This window comes from Bombina bombina, chromosome 2, assembly GCF_027579735.1.
Source record: "Bombina bombina isolate aBomBom1 chromosome 2, aBomBom1.pri, whole genome shotgun sequence".
Taxonomy (NCBI): Eukaryota; Metazoa; Chordata; class Amphibia; order Anura; family Bombinatoridae; genus Bombina; species Bombina bombina.
Window position 1 is genome coordinate 8,358,556 of NC_069500.1, and position 19,619 is coordinate 8,378,174.

At 45.0% G+C, this 19,619-nt stretch overlaps 1 protein-coding gene across 1 annotated transcript in view; it reads left to right on the forward strand.

The window, feature by feature from the left end:
• Nucleotides 1–19,619, forward strand: part of TMEM8B (transmembrane protein 8B) — a 156,389-nt gene that overhangs the window by 120,513 nt on the left and 16,257 nt on the right. The window contains exon 9 of the mRNA XM_053699635.1: nt 17,364–17,510. Coding sequence (XP_053555610.1) covers nt 17,364–17,510 — 147 coding nt within the window. The remainder of the gene's footprint in view (nt 1–17,363; nt 17,511–19,619) is intronic.

Here is a 19,619-nt window from a genome sequence, read left to right on the forward strand (position 1 = left end):
CACTGGATCCCTTCATCTGCACAGCTGGCTATAATATAGGTAGTATCACACACCTGAGCTAACACCTTATACGGGCCCTGCCAAGATGCTTGCATCTTGTTGATCCTCACAGGCTTGAGCACCAAAACTTTCTGTCTAACCTGGAAAACCCGCTGCCGGGTACCCTGATCGTACCTCCTCTTCTGTCTCCCCTGGGCCACCTGGATATTCTCCCTTACCATCAGGGACAGTTTCTCCATGCGGTCCCGGAGTTCCAGGACATATGGTACTATGGGGATCCCCTCCTGCTCTGTCTCTCCCTCCCAGTGTCCTCTAATGAGATCCAGGGGTCCGCTGACCCTTCTCACATAGAGCAACTCAAAGGGAGAGAACCCAGTAGATTCCTGGGGCACCTCTCTGTACGCAAATAACAGATGAGGCAGGAATTGCTGCCAGTCTCTGCAATCGTCAGTAAAGGTCCTCAGCATCTGCTTGAGGGTGCCATTAAAGCGCTCGTAGAGACCGTTAGTCTGTGGGTGATAAGGTGAACTGAGCAGCGGTTTAATGCCGCACACCTTCCACAGCTGCTGGGTGAGCACAGCGGTAAACTGGGTCCCCTGATCAGAGAGAATCTCCTTAGGGAACCCGACCCTAGTAAAAACCTTAACCAGGGCATCAGCTACTGTCTCTGCCTCTATATTAGACAGTGCTACTGCCTCTTAGTAACGAGTGGCATAGTCCACCAAGGTGAGAATATACTTCTTACCTGATGGACTAGCTCTGGCCAGTGGACCCACAATGTCAACGGCTATGCGGGAAAAGGGTTCCCCAATGATAGGCATAGACATAAGCCTAGCTTTTGGATGATCCCCCCGCTTACCCTCCCGTTGACAGGTGTCACAAGTACTACAATATACCCGCACATCTCGGTTAAAATTGGGCCAGAAGAAATTTTGGGTGATCCTATGAGCTGTGCGGTGGGACCCTAGATGTCCAGCTAATGGTACATCATGCCCAATCTGCAGAATCTCTTGCCGGTATTTCGCAAGCACCACCAGCTGCCGATTCTGCGGAGGGGCAGTACTTTTCTGGGCAGGTTTAGGGATTCAATATAGCCTATCCCCCACCCACTCATAACGTTCCCCATCTACCCCCTCTTCTCCAGCATCTGCCCTAGCCCTGTACTTCTGAAGGGTCGGATCTTCCCGGGTTTCCCTCCCGTACGTCTCTGGGGTATCCCAGCCTAAGGTACAAGTCGGGGGAGAGAGTCTTACATGGGTGTCAGCAGCAGGTGGGTCGGTCTCGGCAGCACGGGTCTGGCCACAGGTAGTCATAGGGTTAACATCAGTGGGACCCATCGGAGCGTAGGCAGAAACAAGGGGGGCCAAGTCATTTCCAAGGAGAACATCAGCTGGTAAATCCTTCATGACCCTTTCATTCACATGTCTAGCGCCCACTCCCCAATCCAAATGTACCCGGGCAACAGGTAGGCGGAACACAGCGCCCCCTGCTACCCTCACTGCCACAGTGTCTCCGGTGTGCTGGTTCTCGGACACCAAGTTCTTTTTGAGCAAGGTCATGGTAGCACCAGTATCTCGTAGACCACTGACCTCCTTCCCATTCACTTTAACCAGTTGCTGGTGTTGTTGACGGTTATCCCGGTGGGCAGCTTGCAGGGGGTCTGCTTCATGTAGGATGCCCCAGCATTCTTCCTCCTCTATGCAGTGGGCAGCAGGCTGAGGGTTACGTGGGTTTCCGCTGGCGGGTCTCCTCCAGGACTGTGCTTGGTTCGCTGGGGGACACTCTGGTCTTTTGTGCCCTAGTTGCTTACATCCAAAGCACCGAATAGGTTGTGAGTAGTCCCGTGAGTTGAACCGGGCTGCCTGAGGATAGTTCGTGGCTGGAGGCGGTGTGGTAGAGCAGTGCGCCGGGGGTTGGTAACTGGTAGCTGCTGGGGTGACTGTGGGTCGGTACTCCACTCTGGCAGGGATCTTAGTGGTAGCAGTGTCCAGTTTGCGGGCATCCGTATACTCATCTGCCAGATGAGCAGCTTCATGCAGGGTGGAGGGTTTACGGTCCCGAACCCACTCTCTAACTCCTGCGGATAACTTGTCGAAGCAATGTTCCAACAGGAATAGCTGCAGCACCTCTTCCCCAGATACGGCTTGGCACCCCGCCATCCAGTGAGCTGCTGTGCGGTGCACCTTACATGCCCACTCGACGTAGGAATCTCCAGCTAGTTTAACAGTGTCTCTGAACCGCCTCCTGTATGCCTCTGGTGTAATCACATACCTGGAGAGCAGCTTCTTTTACAGCATTATAATCCCCGACTTCCTCATCTGGAATGGCCCGAAAAGCCTCGCTAGCCCGGCCGGATAATTTTCCGGATAATATCGTGACCCAGTCCTCTGCGGGTACCTTGTGTAGGGCACATTGCCTCTCAAAATCCGCAAGGTACCTATCAATCTCTCCTTCTGTTTCCAGGACGTTTTTAAAAGCTGCAAAATGTACTTTTCTCTTTTACACTGGGGTTGCTGTGACTTGGGCTGCTGCAGCGCCGCTTTGGCAAAGTAGGTTGGCCTCCACGGCTGCTATGACCCGGTTGATAATTTCGGCAGACGGGTTGGGGCCATAATGGGCCAGTCTTATTTTAACTGACCGGTCAAAGCTTGCTTCTTCTGGGATTCTGTGTGATATGCTGGGCTCATTGGTTTCTTCGGTCCCTGGTACTCCGTCCATCTCGGTCAGTATTGTAATAATCTCCCTCTTCCTGAGGTTAATAATCTCCCTCTTCCTGAGGTTACTGGCCTGTCGGCCTCATTGTTCTAGCAGGTCTTTAAGGGTGGCTCTTTTCAGCCTTTCATACGGTATTCCCATTAGGTCCGGATGTGTAGTTGCTCTTCTGGGCGATAAGGATCATCCCGTCGCTTGCCACCAATTGTTATGGTATAACCCGGATATCAAGGGTTAATACCTGATGAAAGATGCCCTGAATACGGGATCAGCAACACACGAACCCAGTTAATTCCCCCCAAACACGAGACCAAGCTCCATCTTGAGGGTAAAACAGAATGTGTTTTATTGAGGGCTATATGCCCAGTATTTATGCAGAACTCCCCTAGGAGACCAGATGGGGGGTTGGAAGAGTATTGTACATTAGATAGAGGGAAGACGCCCTTTTACAGAATACAATAGAATTGCATTACTTAACCAAATAAACAATTAAACACAAGAAAACAAAGGAGTCCTTCCTGACACCTGGCAGTCTGATTAAACAATGTGAACGCTTATCACTTAAACTTAATTACAGTAAGCAATAGCTGATGTCAGGAAACCTGTTTTCAGAAAATAGTTTCTCAAAGCTGAACAAAGTTAACCCTTCCAGTACTGACAGTGGGGTCTGTCACAACATGTAAACATATTTTATACATATTTATTAATTAATAATAACTGGAACCTAATAAAGATATTTAACTTTAGTCCTCTGTAATATTCATTCCCAAAAATGTATTATATCATTTTCTGAATTGAAACCAAGTGGGGTTAAAATGTTCATTTTAATAATCCAATAGACCTCCTGTCTAGCAAGTATGGACCACTTATCACCACCCCTAGGGGGAATTTTTACCATCTCAATTGCATTCCACTTAAAAGAACTGTTACGGTTGCCTCCAGGCTGGCTGGAAGTTGGACCGTAGAAAAGGATGCTCCTAGCGCTCACCAAAGGAGCAGCAGCACCGTAGACACTATAACTACTGTGTAGCCACCATATGTAATGCAGACTCTATGAACCACCACTGCTGGGCTGGTATCTCGCCGTCTGCTCTGCGCCCTGGACCTACGACCAGGCTCCAGTAGGTGAACCTCTTCCTTCTGATGAGCAAAGCAGGATCAGGAACAAGAGCTCTTACAGGAGCTCAGTAGCTAAGGGAGTATATAGAGCATAGCAATCCCTGTAGTGATTATGGCTGTCCCCTACAAACATGAGTCAAAGCTGCAAGTTAGAGGGTCAGAATAGGTCTGATGTGCTGGAACACACAGCCTGGTTTTTATTGAGGTTACATGCAAAAAAGAGACACTCTCAGGGGGAGGCATAAAATCCCCAATCACACATTTGATACATTTAGATAGAGACAACGCCCTTTTACAGGCCATAGAATTACTTCAGCAGATAACATTACACACAATAAAACAATGCAGTCCACCTTATCACTAGCAGTCTGATTAGACAATGGGAATGTTTTATCACTAAACTTAATTAGAGCTGATCCCAGCAAACTTGTATTTAGAATTGAACAAAATTAACTCTTAATGGCACACAATGAAAACCAATGCCTTTGCAATAGTGCTTCCCCTCTGTGGAACACTCTGCCTGTGTGGCACTTGGTTCAGCAAGCCCTATCCACTGAACCAAGTGGGAGAAAGCCAGGGAAAAGTCATTTCACAGGTCTGGGGACATAGTCTTAAAGGGGCATTGTTCACCAAAGTCACAATATGTCCCCAGACGGTTCTTAAAGGGCCATACACACCCAATAAAAGTTAATATGTTTTCAGGGGCACAATCTTCCAGGGGCCATAGTCATGAGGAAGGAGGCTGGCAAATAGGCTTCTCCACAATCCAGGGAAGCAGGGCACTTTTCCATTTAAAGGGCCAGTTACAAATAGCAGTTTGTAACATATCTCCCCTTTTGGAGGGAGACTAACCAGGCACCTGACCTTCTGTCGGTCAGTGCCTAAGTTAGTCTCGCAACCCACCCACAAATAAACATTAGCAGCAAAGTAGCCCCCCCACAATAAGTAGTACTGGCCTGTAGGTTCCAGGTTGTAGGATGAAAGTGTAGTATCCTCGGCCTTCCTGGCGCAGCTGGGCAAATAGCTGGTGGTACTTGGGGGGCAGAGGCCAGCGGCACTGGCCTCTGCTGGGGGAATTGGGGCATAGTCCTGCCCGGTGGCAAAGGGAACGTGGGGGTCAGTGGGGGTTAACATCTCCACTGTTAACCCTGGGCCCAAGTTAGGAATTAGCTGGGGAGGGGGAGATTGGCTTACCTCCTCCTCCTGATACTCTGGCGGCCGTTGGGAAGGGAGGTCGATGCTCTCCGCTTCCTGTGGAACATGATGCGGCTGGGGAGAGAGACCGGTTGTCTCCTCTCCCTGGAAGGCACACTCCGGCTGGGGAGGGAGGTCGATGCTCTCCCCTCCCTGTAGCTGGGTCTGTCGCTGGGGATCTGGGCCGCCTGCCCAGCATTCCTGTAGGGCCGCTAGAGAGACTGCGGTCCCATCTCCACCTGCCTGCTGGGGGTCCTCCCAGGACCAGTCTATGAGGCCTGCTGCCTCGGGTATCTCTGGTTGGGGTTGGGGAAGGAGACCGGTTGTCTCTTCCCTCTGCACGGTATACTGCCGCTGGGGAGGAAGGTCGCTGCTCTCCTCTCCCTGTGGAACATGCTGCGGCTGGGGAGAGAGACCAGGTGTCCATACCCTCAAACTCCACAGTTGGCGCTCAAAGGCTCGTGCCGCTTCGTTCTCCGTGTCCAATTCCCGGATGATGCGACTGACTACCTCCTGTGCAGGGTCTGGACCATATCGGACTAGCCGCCTCTTTACCTCTGGAACGAAATCCGCGCCCTCATAGCGACGGATCCGGTTAAGGTGCTCTTCACAGGGTTCTGACCAGTATCTTGTCAGCTCCATGCTGCTGTAGGTAGGGACGCTGCGCAGTGACTAGCGTTGCCCTCAATAACTCTCCTACGATACCAGTGCTGTTGGGGTGCTGCTCCTTGCGCTAGGACGCCATCCCACCGCTGCCGCCAAATGTTACGGTTGCCTCCAGGCTGGCTGGAAGTTTGACCATAGAAAAGGATGCTCCTAGCGCTCACCAAAGGAGCAGCAGCACTGTAGACACTATAACTACTGTGTAGCCACCATATGTAATGCAGACTCTATGAACCACCGCTGCTGGGCTGGTATCTCGCCGTCTGCTCTGCGCCCTGGACCTACGACCAGGCTCCAGTAGGTGAACCTCTTCCTTCTGATGAACAAAGCAGGATCAGGAACAAGAGCTCTTACAGGAGCTCAGTAGCTAAGGGAGTATATAGAGCATAGCAATCCCTGTAGTGATTATGGCTGTCCCCTACAAACATGAGTCAAAGCTGCAAGTTAGAGGGTCAGAATAGGTCTGATGTGCTGGAACACACAGCCTGGTTTTTATTGAGGTTACATGCAAAAAAGAGACACTCTCAGGGGGAGGCATAAAATCCCCAATCACACATTTGATACATTTAGATAGAGACAACGCCCTTTTACAGGCCATAGTAGAATTACTTCAGCAGATAACATTACACACAATAAAACAATGCAGTCCACCTTATCACTAGCAGTCTGATTAGACAATGGGAATGTTTTATCACTAAACTTAATTAGAGCTGATCCCAGCAAACTTGTATTAAGAATTGAACAAAATTAACTCTTAATGGCACACAATGAAAACCAATGCCTTTGCAATAGTGCTTCCCCTCTGTGGAACACTCTGCCTGTGTGGCACTTGGTTCAGCAAGCCCTATCCACTGAACCAAGTGGGAAAAAGCCAGGGACAAGTCATTTCACAGGTCTGGGGACATAGTCTTAAAGGGGCATTGTTCACCAAAGTCACAATATGTCCCCAGACGGTTCTTAAAGGGCCATACACACCCAATAAAAGTTAATATGTTTTCAGGGGCACAATCTTCCAGGGGCCATAGTCATGAGGAAGGAGGCTGGCAAATAGGCTTCTCCACAATCCAGGGAAGCAGGGCACTTTTCCATTTAAAGGGCCAGTTACAAATAGCAGTTTGTAACAAGAACACACTTCATCTTTGTGTATATCTATAAAATGTCTGGCTAGCTCTGAACAACGGTTAACATTTGTGATATATCCCAGATGCTCATTTATCCTGGTACGGACGTCCTTTGTGGTCATCCCAATATACTGTTTAGAATGTTGTGAGCATTCGATAAGATATATCACAAAAGTTGAAGAACATTTTAAACAACCCTTTGTATTGAAGGCTATGGAAGGTTATATAAATGTGATAAGACCCCTGGGAACTGAGATGGCTCTGGGAAGTGATATAAATGTGATAAGACCCCTGGGAAGTGAGACAGCTCTGGGAGGTGATATAAATGTGATAAGACCCCTGGGAAGTGAGACAGCTCTGGGAGGGGATATAAATGTGATAAGACCCCTGGGAAGTGAGACAGCTCTGGGAGGTGATATAAATGTGATAAGACCCCTGGGAAGTGAGACAGCTCTGGGAGGGGATATAAATGTGATAAGACTCCTGGGAAGTGAGACAGCTCTGGGAGGGGATATAAATGTGATACGACTCCTGGGAAGTGAGACAGCTCTGGGAGGTGATATAAACATGATAAGACCCCTGGGAAGTGAGACAGCTCTGGGTGATGATATTAATGTGATAAGACCCCTGGGAAGTGATATAAATGTGATAAGACCCCTGGGAAGTGACACTGCTCTGGGAGGGGATATAAATGTGATAAGACCCCTGGGAAGTGAGACAGCTCTTGGAGGTGATATTAAAGGGTATAAAACCCCTGGGAAGTGATATAAATGTGATAAGACCCCTGGGAAGTGACACTGCTCTGGGAGGGGATATAAATGTGATAAGACCCCTGGGAAGTGAGACAGCTCTGGGAGGTGATATAAACATGATAAGACCCCTGGGAAGTGAGACAGCTCTGGGAGGTGATATAAATGTGATAAGACCCCTGGGAAGTGAGACAGCTCTGGGAGGTGATATAAATGTGATAAGACCCCTGGGAAGTGAGACAGCTCTGGGAGGTGATATAAAAGTGATAAGACCCCTGGGAAGTGAGACAGCTCTGGGAGGTGATATAAAAGTGATAAGACCCCTGGGAAGTGAGACAGCTCTGGGAGGGGATAGAAACATGATAAGACCCCTGGGAAGTGATATAACAGCGATAAGACCCCTGGGAAGTGATATAACAGTGATAAGACCCCTGGGAAGTGATATAAACGTGATAAGACTCCTGGGAAGTGATATAAATGTGATAAGACTCCTGGGAAGTGATATAACAGTGATAAGACCCCTGGGAAGTGATATAAATGTGATAAGACTCCTGGGAAGTGATAGACATGTGATAAGAACCCTGGGAAGTGATATAAATGTGATAAGACCCCTGGGAAGTGATATAAATGTGATAAGACCCCTGGGAAGTGATAGAAATGTGATAAGACTCCTAGGAAGTTATAGAAATGTGATAAGACCCCTGGGAAGTGATATAAATGTGATAAGACCCCTGGGAAGTGATATAAACACGATAAGACCCCTGGGAAGTGATATAAACATGATAAGACTCCTGGGAAGTGATAGAAATGTGATAATATCCCTGGGAAGTGATATAAACATGATAAGACTCCTGGGAAGTGATAGAAATGTGATAAGACCCCTGGGAAGTGATATAAACATGATAAGACTTCTGGGAAGTGATATAAGCATGATAAGTCCCCTGGGAAGTGATATAAACATGATAAGACCCCTGGGAAGTGATATAAACATGATAAGACCCCTGGGAAGTGATATAAATGTGATAAGACTCCTGGGAAGTGATATAAACATAAGACCCCTGGGAAGTGATATAAACATGATAAGACCCCTGGGAAGTTATATAAACATGATAAGACCCCTGGGAAGCGATATAAATGTGATAAGACCCCTGGGAAGTGATATAAACATGATAAGACCCATGGGAAGTGATATAAACATGATAAAACCCCTGGGAAGTGATATAAACATGATAAGACCCCTGGGAAGTGACATAAACATGATAAGAACCCTGGGAAGTGATATAAACATAATAAGACCCCTGGGAAGTGATATAAATGTGATAAGACCCCTGGGAAGTGATATAAACATGATAAGACCCCTGGGAAGTGATATAAACATGATAAGACCCCTGGGAAGTGATATAAACATGATAAGACTCCTGGGAAGTGATATAAACATGATAAGACCCCTGGGAAGTGATATAAATGTGATAAGACCCCTGGGAAGTGATATAAACATGATAAGACTCCTGGGAAGTGATATAAACATGATAAGACCCCTGGGAAGTGATATAAACATGATAAGACCCCTGGGAAGTGATATAAACATGATAAGACACCTGGGAAGTGATATAAACATGATAAGACCCCTGGGAAGTGATATAAACATGATAAGACCCCTGGGAAGTGATATAAACATGAAAAGACCCCTGGGAAGTGATATAAACATGATAAGACCCCTGGGAAGTGATATAAACATGACAAGACTCCTGGGAAGTGATATAAACATGATAAGACCCATGGGAAGTGATATAAACATGATAAGACACCTGGGAAGTGAGACAGCTCTGGGAGGTGATATAAACATGATAAGACTCCTGGGAAGTGAGACAGCTCTGGGAGGTGATATAAACATGATAAGACTCCTGGGAAGTGAGACAGCTCTGGGAGGTGATATAAACATGATAAGACTCCTGGGAAGTGATATAAATGTGATAAGACTCCTGGGAAGTGAGACAGCTCTGGGAGGTGATATAAACATGATAAGACTCCTGGGAAGTAATATGGACTCTGGGCGGGGATATAAACGTGATAAGACCCCTAGAAAGTAATATGGACTCTGGGAGGGGATATAAACGCGATAAGACCCCTAGGAAGTAATATGGACTCTGGGAGGGGATATAAACGTGATAAGACCCCTAGGAAGTAATATGGACTCTGGGAGGGGATATAAACGCGATAAGACCCCTAGGAAGTAATATGGACTCTGGGAGGGGATATAAACGTGATAAGACCCCTAGGAAGTAATATGGACTCTGGGAAGTGATATAAACATGATAAGACTCCTGGGAAGTAATATGGACTCTGGGCGGGGATATAAACGTAATAAGACCCCTAGGAAGTAATATGGACTCTGGGAAGTGATATAAACATGATAAGACTCCTGGGAAGTAATATGGACTCTGGGCGGGGATATAAACGAGATAAGACCCCTAGGAAGTAATATGGACTCTGGGAGGGGATATAAACGTGATAAGACCCCTAGGAAGTAATATGGACTCTGGGAAGTGATATAAACATGATAAGACTCCTGGGAAGTAATATGGACTCTGGGCGGGGATATAAACGTGATAAGACCCCTAGGAAGTAATATGGACTCTGGGAGGGGATATAAACGCGATAAGACCCCTAGGAAGTAATATGGACTCTGGGAGGGGATATAAACGTGATAAGACCCCTAGGAAGTAATATGGACTCTGGGAAGTGATATAAACATGATAAGACTCCTGGGAAGTAATATGGACTCTGGGAAGTGATATAAACATGATAAGACTCCTGGGAAGTAATATGGACTCTGGGCGGGGATATGAGTATTCATAAGACTTGTTAGGTAATTTCATCAGTTCATTCAGTCATAAACTCGAATCAGAAGAAATAAAATATAAACAAAACAAAGGCATACAGCATTCTACATGGTTTTCCTCTTTAAATACTGCCTGTTGTAATGTTAAATTACATAAATATAACGGGTTATATAACCCCCTTAATATTTTAGATATAAATATTACGGAAACAGAGTGTCAGTAGAACGTGTAACTATCATGTGACGGATCTCAGGGACAGAGCCAGATTTACAGCCCAGTGGCCATCTTTGTTGCTGCTGCAATCATTGTGCAAGTTAAGCGGGATGCCATGCATGCTAACAGTGGCCTGCATGTGCTGTGCTGGTATTTCACTGCCCACGGCCATCTTAATTAAGGGCACCGGGTGACCAGTATTTATAATAGACAGAGAGAGGCGCCCCTCTATGGAGGGCGCCTATAGGCACATGCTTACTCTGCCTTATTACAAATCCAGCCCTGCTCAGGGAGAGTAAGCAGGATGTGTAACTATCATGTGCGAAATCTTAGGGACAGTCAGCAGAACTTGTTACTATCATGTGCCAGATCTCAGAGAAAGTAAACTGGACTTGTAACTATCAGCAGGATGTGTTACTTTCATGTGCTGGATCTCAGGGAGAGTTAGCAGAAGTTGTTACTTTCATGTGTCTGATCTCAGGGAGAGTTAGCAGAAGTTGTTACTTTCATGTGTCTGATCTCAGGGAGAGTTAGCAGAAGTTGTTACTATCATGTGTCTGATCTCAGGGAGAGTTAGCAGAAGTTGTTACTATCATGTGTCTGATCTTAGGGAGAGTTAGCAGAAGTTGTTACTTTCATGTGCTGGATCTCATGGAGAGTCAGCAGAAGTTGTTACTTTCATGTGCCGGATCTCAGGGAGAGTCAGCAGAAGTTGTTACTTTCATGTGCTGGATCTCATGGAGAGTTAGCATAAGTTGTTACTTTCATGTGCTGGATCTCAGGGAGAGTTAGCAGAAGTTGTTACTTTCATGTGTCTGATCTCAGGGAGAGTCAGCAGAAGTTGTTACTTTCATGTGCCGGATCTCAGGGAGAGTCAGCAGAAGTTGTTACTTTCATGTGCCGGATCTCAGGGAGAGTCAGCAGAAGTTGTTACTTTCATGTGTCTGATCTCAGGGAGAGTCAGCAGGATGTGTTACTTTCATGTGCCGGATCTCAGGGAGAGTCAGCAGAAGTTGTTACTTTCATGTGCTGGATCTCAGGGAGAGTCAGCAGAAGTTGTTACTTTCATGTGCTGGATCTCAGGGAGAGTCAGCAGAAGTTGTTACTTTCATGTGCTGGATCTCAGGGAGAGTCAGCAGAAGTTGTTACTTTCATGTGCCGGATCTCAGGGAGAGTCAGCAGAAGTTGTTACTTTCATGTGCTGGATCTCATGGAGAGTTAGCAGAAGTTGTTACTTTCATGTGCTGGATCTCAGGGAGAGTCAGCAGAAGTTGTTACTTTCATGTGCCGGATCTCAGGGAGAGTCAGAAGAAGTTGTTACTTTCATGTGCTGGATCTCATGGAGAGTTAGCAGAAGTTGTTACTTTCATGTGCTGGATCTCAGGGAGAGTTAGCAGAAGTTGTTACTTTCATGTGTCTGATCTCAGGGAGAGTTAGCAGAAGTTGTTACTTTCATGTGCTGGATCTCAGGGAGAGTTAGCAGAAGTTGTTACTTTCATGTGCTGGATCTCAGGGAGAGTCAGCAGAAGTTGTTACTTTCATGTGCTGGATCTCAGGGAGAGTCAGCAGAAGTTGTTACTTTCATGTGCCGGATCTCAGGGAGAGTAAGCAGAAGTTGTTACTTTCATGTGCCGGATCTCAGGGAGAGTCAGCAGAAGTTGTTACTTTCATGTGCTGGATCTCATGGAGAGTTAGCAGAAGTTGTTACTTTCATGTGCTGGATCTCAGGGAGAGTCAGCAGAAGTTGTTACTATCATGTGTCTGATCTCAGGGAGAGTCAGCAGAAGTTGTTACTATCATGTGTCTGATCTCAGGGAGAGTCAGCAGAAGTTGTTACTTTCATGTGTCTGATCTCAGGGAGAGTTAGCAGAGGTTGTTACTTTCATGTGTCTGATCTCAGGGAGAGTCAGCAGAAGTTGTTACTATCATGTGTCTGATCTCAGGGAGAGTTAGCAGAAGTTGTTACTATCATGTGTCTGATCTCAGGGAGAGTCAGCAGAAGTTGTTACTTTCATGTGCTGGATCTCAGGGAGAGTAAGCAGAAGTTGTTACTTTCATGTGTCTGATCTCAGGGAGAGTTAGCAGAAGTTGTTACTATCATGTGTCTGATCTCAGGGAGAGTCAGCAGAAGTTGTTACTATCATGTGTCTGATCTCAGGGAGAGTCAGCAGGAGTTGTTACTATCATGTGTCTGATCTCAGGGAGAGTCAGCAGAAGTTGTTACTATCATGTGCCGGATCTCAGGGAGAGTCAGCAGAAGTTGTTACTTTCATGTGCCGGATCTCAGGGAGAGTCAGCAGAAGTTGTTACTTTCATGTGCTGGATCTCATGGAGAGTTAGCAGAAGTTGTTACTTTCATGTGCTGGATCTCAGGGAGAGTTAGCAGAAGTTGTTACTATCATGTGTCTGATCTCAGGGATAGTCAGCAGAAGTTGTTACTATCATGTGTCTGATCTCAGGGAGAGTCAGCAGGATGTGTTACTTTCATGTGCTGGATCTCAGGGAGAGTTAGCAGAAGTTGTTACTTCCATGTGCTGGATCTCAGGGAGAGTTAGCAGAAGTTGTTACTATCATGTGTCTGATCTCAGGGAAAGTCAGCAGAAGTTGTTACTTTCATGTGTCTGATCTCAGGGAGAGTTAGCAGAAGTTGTTACTATCATGTGTCTGATCTCAGGGAGAGTCAGCAGAAGTTGTTACTATCATGTGCTGGATCTCAGGGAGAGTCAGCAGGATGTGTTACTTTCATGTGCTGGATCTCAGGGAGAGTTAGCAGAAGTTGTTACTATCATGTGTCTGATCTCAGGGAAAGTCAGCAGAAGTTGTTACTTTCATGTGTCTGATCTCAGGGAGAGTTAGCAGAAGTTGTTACTATCATGTGTCTGATCTCAGGGAGAGTCAGCAGAAGTTGTTACTATCATGTGCTGGATCTCAGGGAGAGTCAGCAGGATGTGTTACTTTCATGTGCTGGATCTCAGGGAGAGTTAGCAGAAGTTGTTACTATCATGTGTCTGATCTCAGGGAGAATCAGCAGAAGTTGTTACTATCATGTGCCGGATCTCAGGGAGAGTAAGCAGGATATGAAACTATAATGTGTGAGATCTTAGGGACAGTCAGCAGAACTTGTTACTATCATGTGGCAGAACTAAGGGAGAGTCAAGAGAACTTGTTACTATCATGTGCCGGATCTCTGGGAGAGTCAGCAAAAGTTGTTACTATCATGTGCCGGATCTCAGGGAGAGTCAGCAGAAGTTGTTACTATCATTTGCCGGATCTCAGGGAGAGTCAGCAGGATGTGTTACTATCATGTGCCGGATCTCAGGGAGAGTTAGCAGAAATTGTTACTATCATGTGCCGGAACTAAGGGAGATTCAACAGAACTTGTTACTATCATGTGCCAGATATCAGGGAGAGTCAGCAGGATGTGTTACTATCATGTGCCGCATCTCAGGGAGAGTCAACAGAACTTGTTACTATCATGTGCTGGATCTCAGGGAGAGTTAGCAGAAGTTGTTACTATTATGTGCTGGATCTCAGGGAGAGTTAGCAGAAGTTGTTACTATCATGTGCCGGATCTCAGGGAGAGTTAGCAGAAGTTGTTACTATCATGTGCCGGATCTCAGGGAGAGTTAGCAGAAGTTGTTACTATCATGTGCCGGATCTCAGGGAGAGTTAGCAGAAGTTGTTACTATCATGTGTCTGATCTCAGGGAGAGTACGCAGAACTTGTTACTATCTGCCTGTATAAGTGTATGTTATGTAGTGTGTGTCTGCATATGTAAGTGTATGCTATGTAGTGTGTGTGTGTATGTGCATGTGTAAGTGTATGCTATGTAGTGTGTGTGTATCTGCATGTGTAAGTGTATGCTATGTAGTGTGTGTGTATCTGCATGTGTAAGTGTATGCTATGTAGTGTGTGTGTATCTGCCTGTATAAGTGTATGATATGTAGTGTGTGTGTATCTGCATGTCTAAGTGTATGCTATGTAGTGTGTGTGTATCTGCATGTATAAGTGTATGATATGTAGTGTGTGTGTATCTGTATGTATAAGTGTATGCTATGTAGTGTGTGTGTGTATCTGCATGTATAAGTGTATGCTATGTAGTGTGTGTGTGTATCTGCATGTATAAGTGTATGCTATGTAGTGTGTGTGTATCTGCATGTGTAAGTGTATGCTATGTAGTGTGTGTGTATCTGCATGTATAAGTGTATACTATGTAGTGTGTGTGTATCTGCCTGTATAAATGTATGCTATGTAGTGTGTGTGTATCTGCATGTATAAGTGTATGCTATGTAGTGTGTGTGTGTGTGTGTGTGTATCTGCATGTATAAGTGTATGCTATGTAGTGTGTGTGTATGTGCATGTGTAAGTGTATGCTATGTAGTGTGTGTGTATGTGCATGTGTAAGTGTATGCTATGTAGTGTGTGTGTATCTGCATGTGTAAGTGTATGCTATGTAGTGTGTATGTATCTGCATGTGTAAGTGTATGCTATGTAGTGTGTATGTATCTGCATGTGTAAGTGTATGCTATGTAGTGTGTGTGTATCTGCATGTGTAAGTGTATACTATGTAGTGTGTGTGTGTGTATCTGCATGTATAAGTGTAAGCTATGTAGTGTGTGTGTATCTGCATGTATAAGTGTATGCTGTGTAGTGTGTGTGTATCTGCATGTGTAAGTGTATGCTATGTAGTGTGTATGTATCTGCATGTGTAAGTGTATGCTATGTAGTGTGTGTGTATCTGCATGTGTAAGTGTATGCTATGTAGTGTGTGTGTGCATGTGTAAGTGTATGCTATATAGTGTGTGTGCATGTGTAAGTGTATGCTATGTAGTGTGTGTGTATGTGCATGTGTAAGTGTATGCGATGTAGTGTGTGTGTGCATGTGTAAGTGTATGCGATGTAGTGTGTGTGTGCATGTGTAAGTGTATGCTATGTAGTGTGTGTGTGCATGTGTAAGTGTATGCTATGTAGTGTGTGTGTATCTGCATGTGTAAGTGTATGCGATGTAGTGTGTGTGCATGTTTGCTAACTTTAAAGGCCAGAATCTAGACTATTAATGAGGAAAGCAGAGAGCAACTTTAAAGAATCTATTATTAAATGTCCAAATAAGATAAAAATATTTAGCACTGTCTCTGCAAAGGCTAAATAAATACAGAGCTCACATAGCCATACCAGTGGTTTGAGCTTGTGTTTGATTTGCTGCATAAGAGTATTAAAAGATATTACTTTATTTAGAATTGTATTTATATTACTTTGGTCTTATGATTGTTTTTAAACCCCGCCCCTGCTCCTGCCCATCACATTTAAAAATGTTTCCACGGGGGTGGGAGGGAGGGGGGTTGTGTCCCTCTTTTGAATTTTGAAATGTTTGGAGGTATGATACACAGTCGTACAGGTTATCTACCTGACTCACCCTAGGGTGCCAGATAAATATGTAAATGTGTCATGTGACTCACTTGCTGTACAATACACAGGTGTACAGGGTATCTGTCTGACTCACCCTAGGGTGCTAGATAACTTTATGTAAACGTCTCATGTGACACTGTTGCTGTACAATACACAGGTGTAGAGGGTGTCTGTCTGTCTGTCTCACCCTAGGGTGCCAGATAACTTTATGTAAATGTATTGTGTGACTCACTTGCTGTACAATACACAGGTGTACAGGGTGTCTGTCTGTCTGTCTGTCTCACCCTAGGGTGCCATATCATGTGACTCACTTGCTATACAATACACAGGCGTACAGGCTGTCTGTCTGTCTCACCCTAGGGTGCAAGATAACTTTATGTAAATGTATCATGTGACTCGCTTGCTGTACAATACACATGCGTACAGGGTGTCTGTCTGTCTGTCTCACCCTAGGGTGCCAGATAACTTTATGTATTGCTGTACAATACACAGGCGTACAGGGTGTCTGTCTGTCTGTCTCACCCTAGGGTGCCAGATAAATATGTAAATGTGTCATGTGACTCACTTGCTGTACAATAAACAGGCGTACAGGGTGTCTGTCAGTCTGTCTCACCCTAGGGTGCCAGATAACTTTATGTAAATGTATTATGTGACTCACTTGCTGTACAATACATAGGCGTACAGGGTGTCTGTCTGTCTCACCCTAGGGTGCCAGATAACTTTATGTATTGCTGTACAATACACAGGCGTACAGGGTGTCTGTCTGTCTCACCCTAGGGTGCCAGATAAATATGTAAATGTGTCATGTGACTCACTTGCTGTACAATACACAGGCGTACAGGGTGTCTGTCAGTCTGTCTCACCCTAGGGTGCCAGATAACTTTATGTAAATGTATCATGTGACTCACTTGCTGTACAATACATAGGCGTACAGGGTGTCTGTCTGTCTGTCTGTCTCACCCTAGGGTGCCAGATAACTTTATGTAAATGTATCATGTGACTCACTTGCTGTACAATACACAGGAGTACAGGGTGTCTGTCTGTCTCACCCTAGGGTGCCAGATAACCTTATGTATTGCTGTACAATACACAGGCGTACAGGGTGTCTATCTGTCTGTCTCACCCTAGGGTGCCAGATAACTTTATGTAAATGTATCATGTGACTCACTTTCTGTACAATACACAGGCATACAGGGTGTCTGTCTGTCTCACCCTAGGGTGCCAGATAACTTTATGTACATGTATCATGTGACTCACTTGCTGTACAATGCACAGGCGTACAGGGTGTCTGTCTGTCTCACCCTAGGGTGCCATATCATGTGACACTGTTGCTTCCTCCCCAGTTCTACCACGCGTGTGACCAGCCTGGGATTGTGGTGTTTTGTATCATGGAATACGATGTGCTGCAGTTCTGTGATTTCCTCGGCTCCCTTATGTCTGTGTGGGTGACAGTAATCAGCATGGCCAGACTGCAGCCAATCATCAAACAGGTGAGAAACGGCAAGGGTTCCTCTTGTCACCTACTGTACCTGAGATTCCTTTATTGTAACTTACTCTCTGTATATAGTCACGGCTCTCTGTATATAGTCACGGCTCTCTGTCAATAGTCACCGCTCTCTGTATATAGTCACTGATCTCTGTATATAGTCATTGCTCTCTATATATAGTCACCGCTCTCTGTATATAGTCACTGCTCTCTGTATATAGTCACTGATCTCTGTCTTTAATGACCGCTCTCTGTATATAGTCACGGCTCTCTGTATATAGTCACCTCTCTCTGTATATAATCACCTCTCTCTGTATATAATCACCTCTCTCTGTATGTAGTCACCTCACTCTGTATATAATCACCTCTCTCTGTATATAATCACCTCTCTCTGTATATAATCACCTCTCTCTGTATATAATCACCTCTCTCTGTATATAGTCACTGCTCTCTGTATATAGTCACTGATCTCTGTCTTTAATGACCGCTCTCTGTATATAATCACCTCACTCTGTATATAATCACCTCTCTCTGTATATAATCACCTCTCTCTGTATATAATCACCTCTCTCTGTATGTAGTCACCTCTCTCTGTATATAATCACCTCTCTCTGTATATAGTCACCTCTCTCTGTATATAGTCACCTCTCTCTGTATGTAGTCACCTCTCTCTGTATATAGTCACCTCTCTCTGTATATAGTCACCTCTCTCTGTATGTAGTCTCCTCTCTCTGTATATAATCACCTCTCTCTGTATATAATCACCTCTCTCTGTATATAGTCACCTCTCTCTGTATATAATCACCTCTCTCTGTATATAATCACCTCTCTCTGTATGTAGTCACCTCTCTCTGTATATAATCACCTCTCTCTGTATATAATCACCTCTCTCTGTATGTAGTCACCTCTCTCTGTATATAATCACCTCTCTCTGTATGTAGTCACCTCTCTCTGTATATAATCACCTCTCTCTGTATATAATCACCTCTCTCTGTATGTAGTCACCTCTCTCTGTATGTAGTCACCTCTCTCTGTATATAGTCACCTCTCTCTGTATATAATCACCTCTCTCTGTATATAATCACCTCTCTCTGTATGTAGTCACCTCTCTCTGTATATAGTCACCTCTCTCTGTATATAATCACCTCTCTCTGTATATAATCACCTCACTCTGTATATAATCACCTCACTCTGTATATAGTCACCTCACTCTGTATATAATCACCTCTCTCTGTATGTAGTCACCTCTCTCTGTATATAATCACCTCTCTCTGTATATAATCACCTCTCTCTGTATGTAGTCACCTCTCTCTGTATATAATCACCTCCCTCTGTATATAATCACCTCTCTCTGTATGTAGTCACCTCTCTCTGTATGTAGTCACCTCTCTCTGTATATAATCACCTCTCTCTGTATATAATCACCTCTCTCTGTATATAGTCACCTCTCTCTGTATATAATCACCTCTCTCTGTATATAATCACCTCTCTCTGTATATAATCACCTCACTCTGTATATAATCACCTCTCTCTGTATATAGTCACCTCTCTCTGTATATAATCACCTCTCTCTGTATATAATCACCTCTCTCTGTATATAATCACCTCACTCTGTATATAATCACCTCTCTCTGTATATAGTCACCTCACTCTGTATATAATCACCTCTCTCTGTATATAATCACCTCTCTCTGTATATAGTCACCTCACTCTGTATATAATCACCTCTCTCTGTATATAATCACCTCTCTCTGTATATAGTCACCTCTCTCTGTATATAGTCACCTCTCTCTGTATGTAGTCACCTCTCTCTGTATATAGTCACCTCTCTCTGTATGTAGTCCCCTCTCTCTGTATGTAGTCACCTCTCTCTGTATATAATCACCTCACTCTGTATGTAGTCACCTCACTCTGTATATAATCACCTCTCTCTGTATGTAGTCACCTCTCTCTGTATGTAATCACCTCTCTCTGTATATAATCACCTCTCTCTGTATGTAGTCACCTCACTCTGTATGTAGTCACCTCACTCTGTATATAATCACCTCTCTCTGTATGTAGTCACCTCTCTCTGTATGTAATCACCTCTCTCTGTATATAATCACCTCACTCT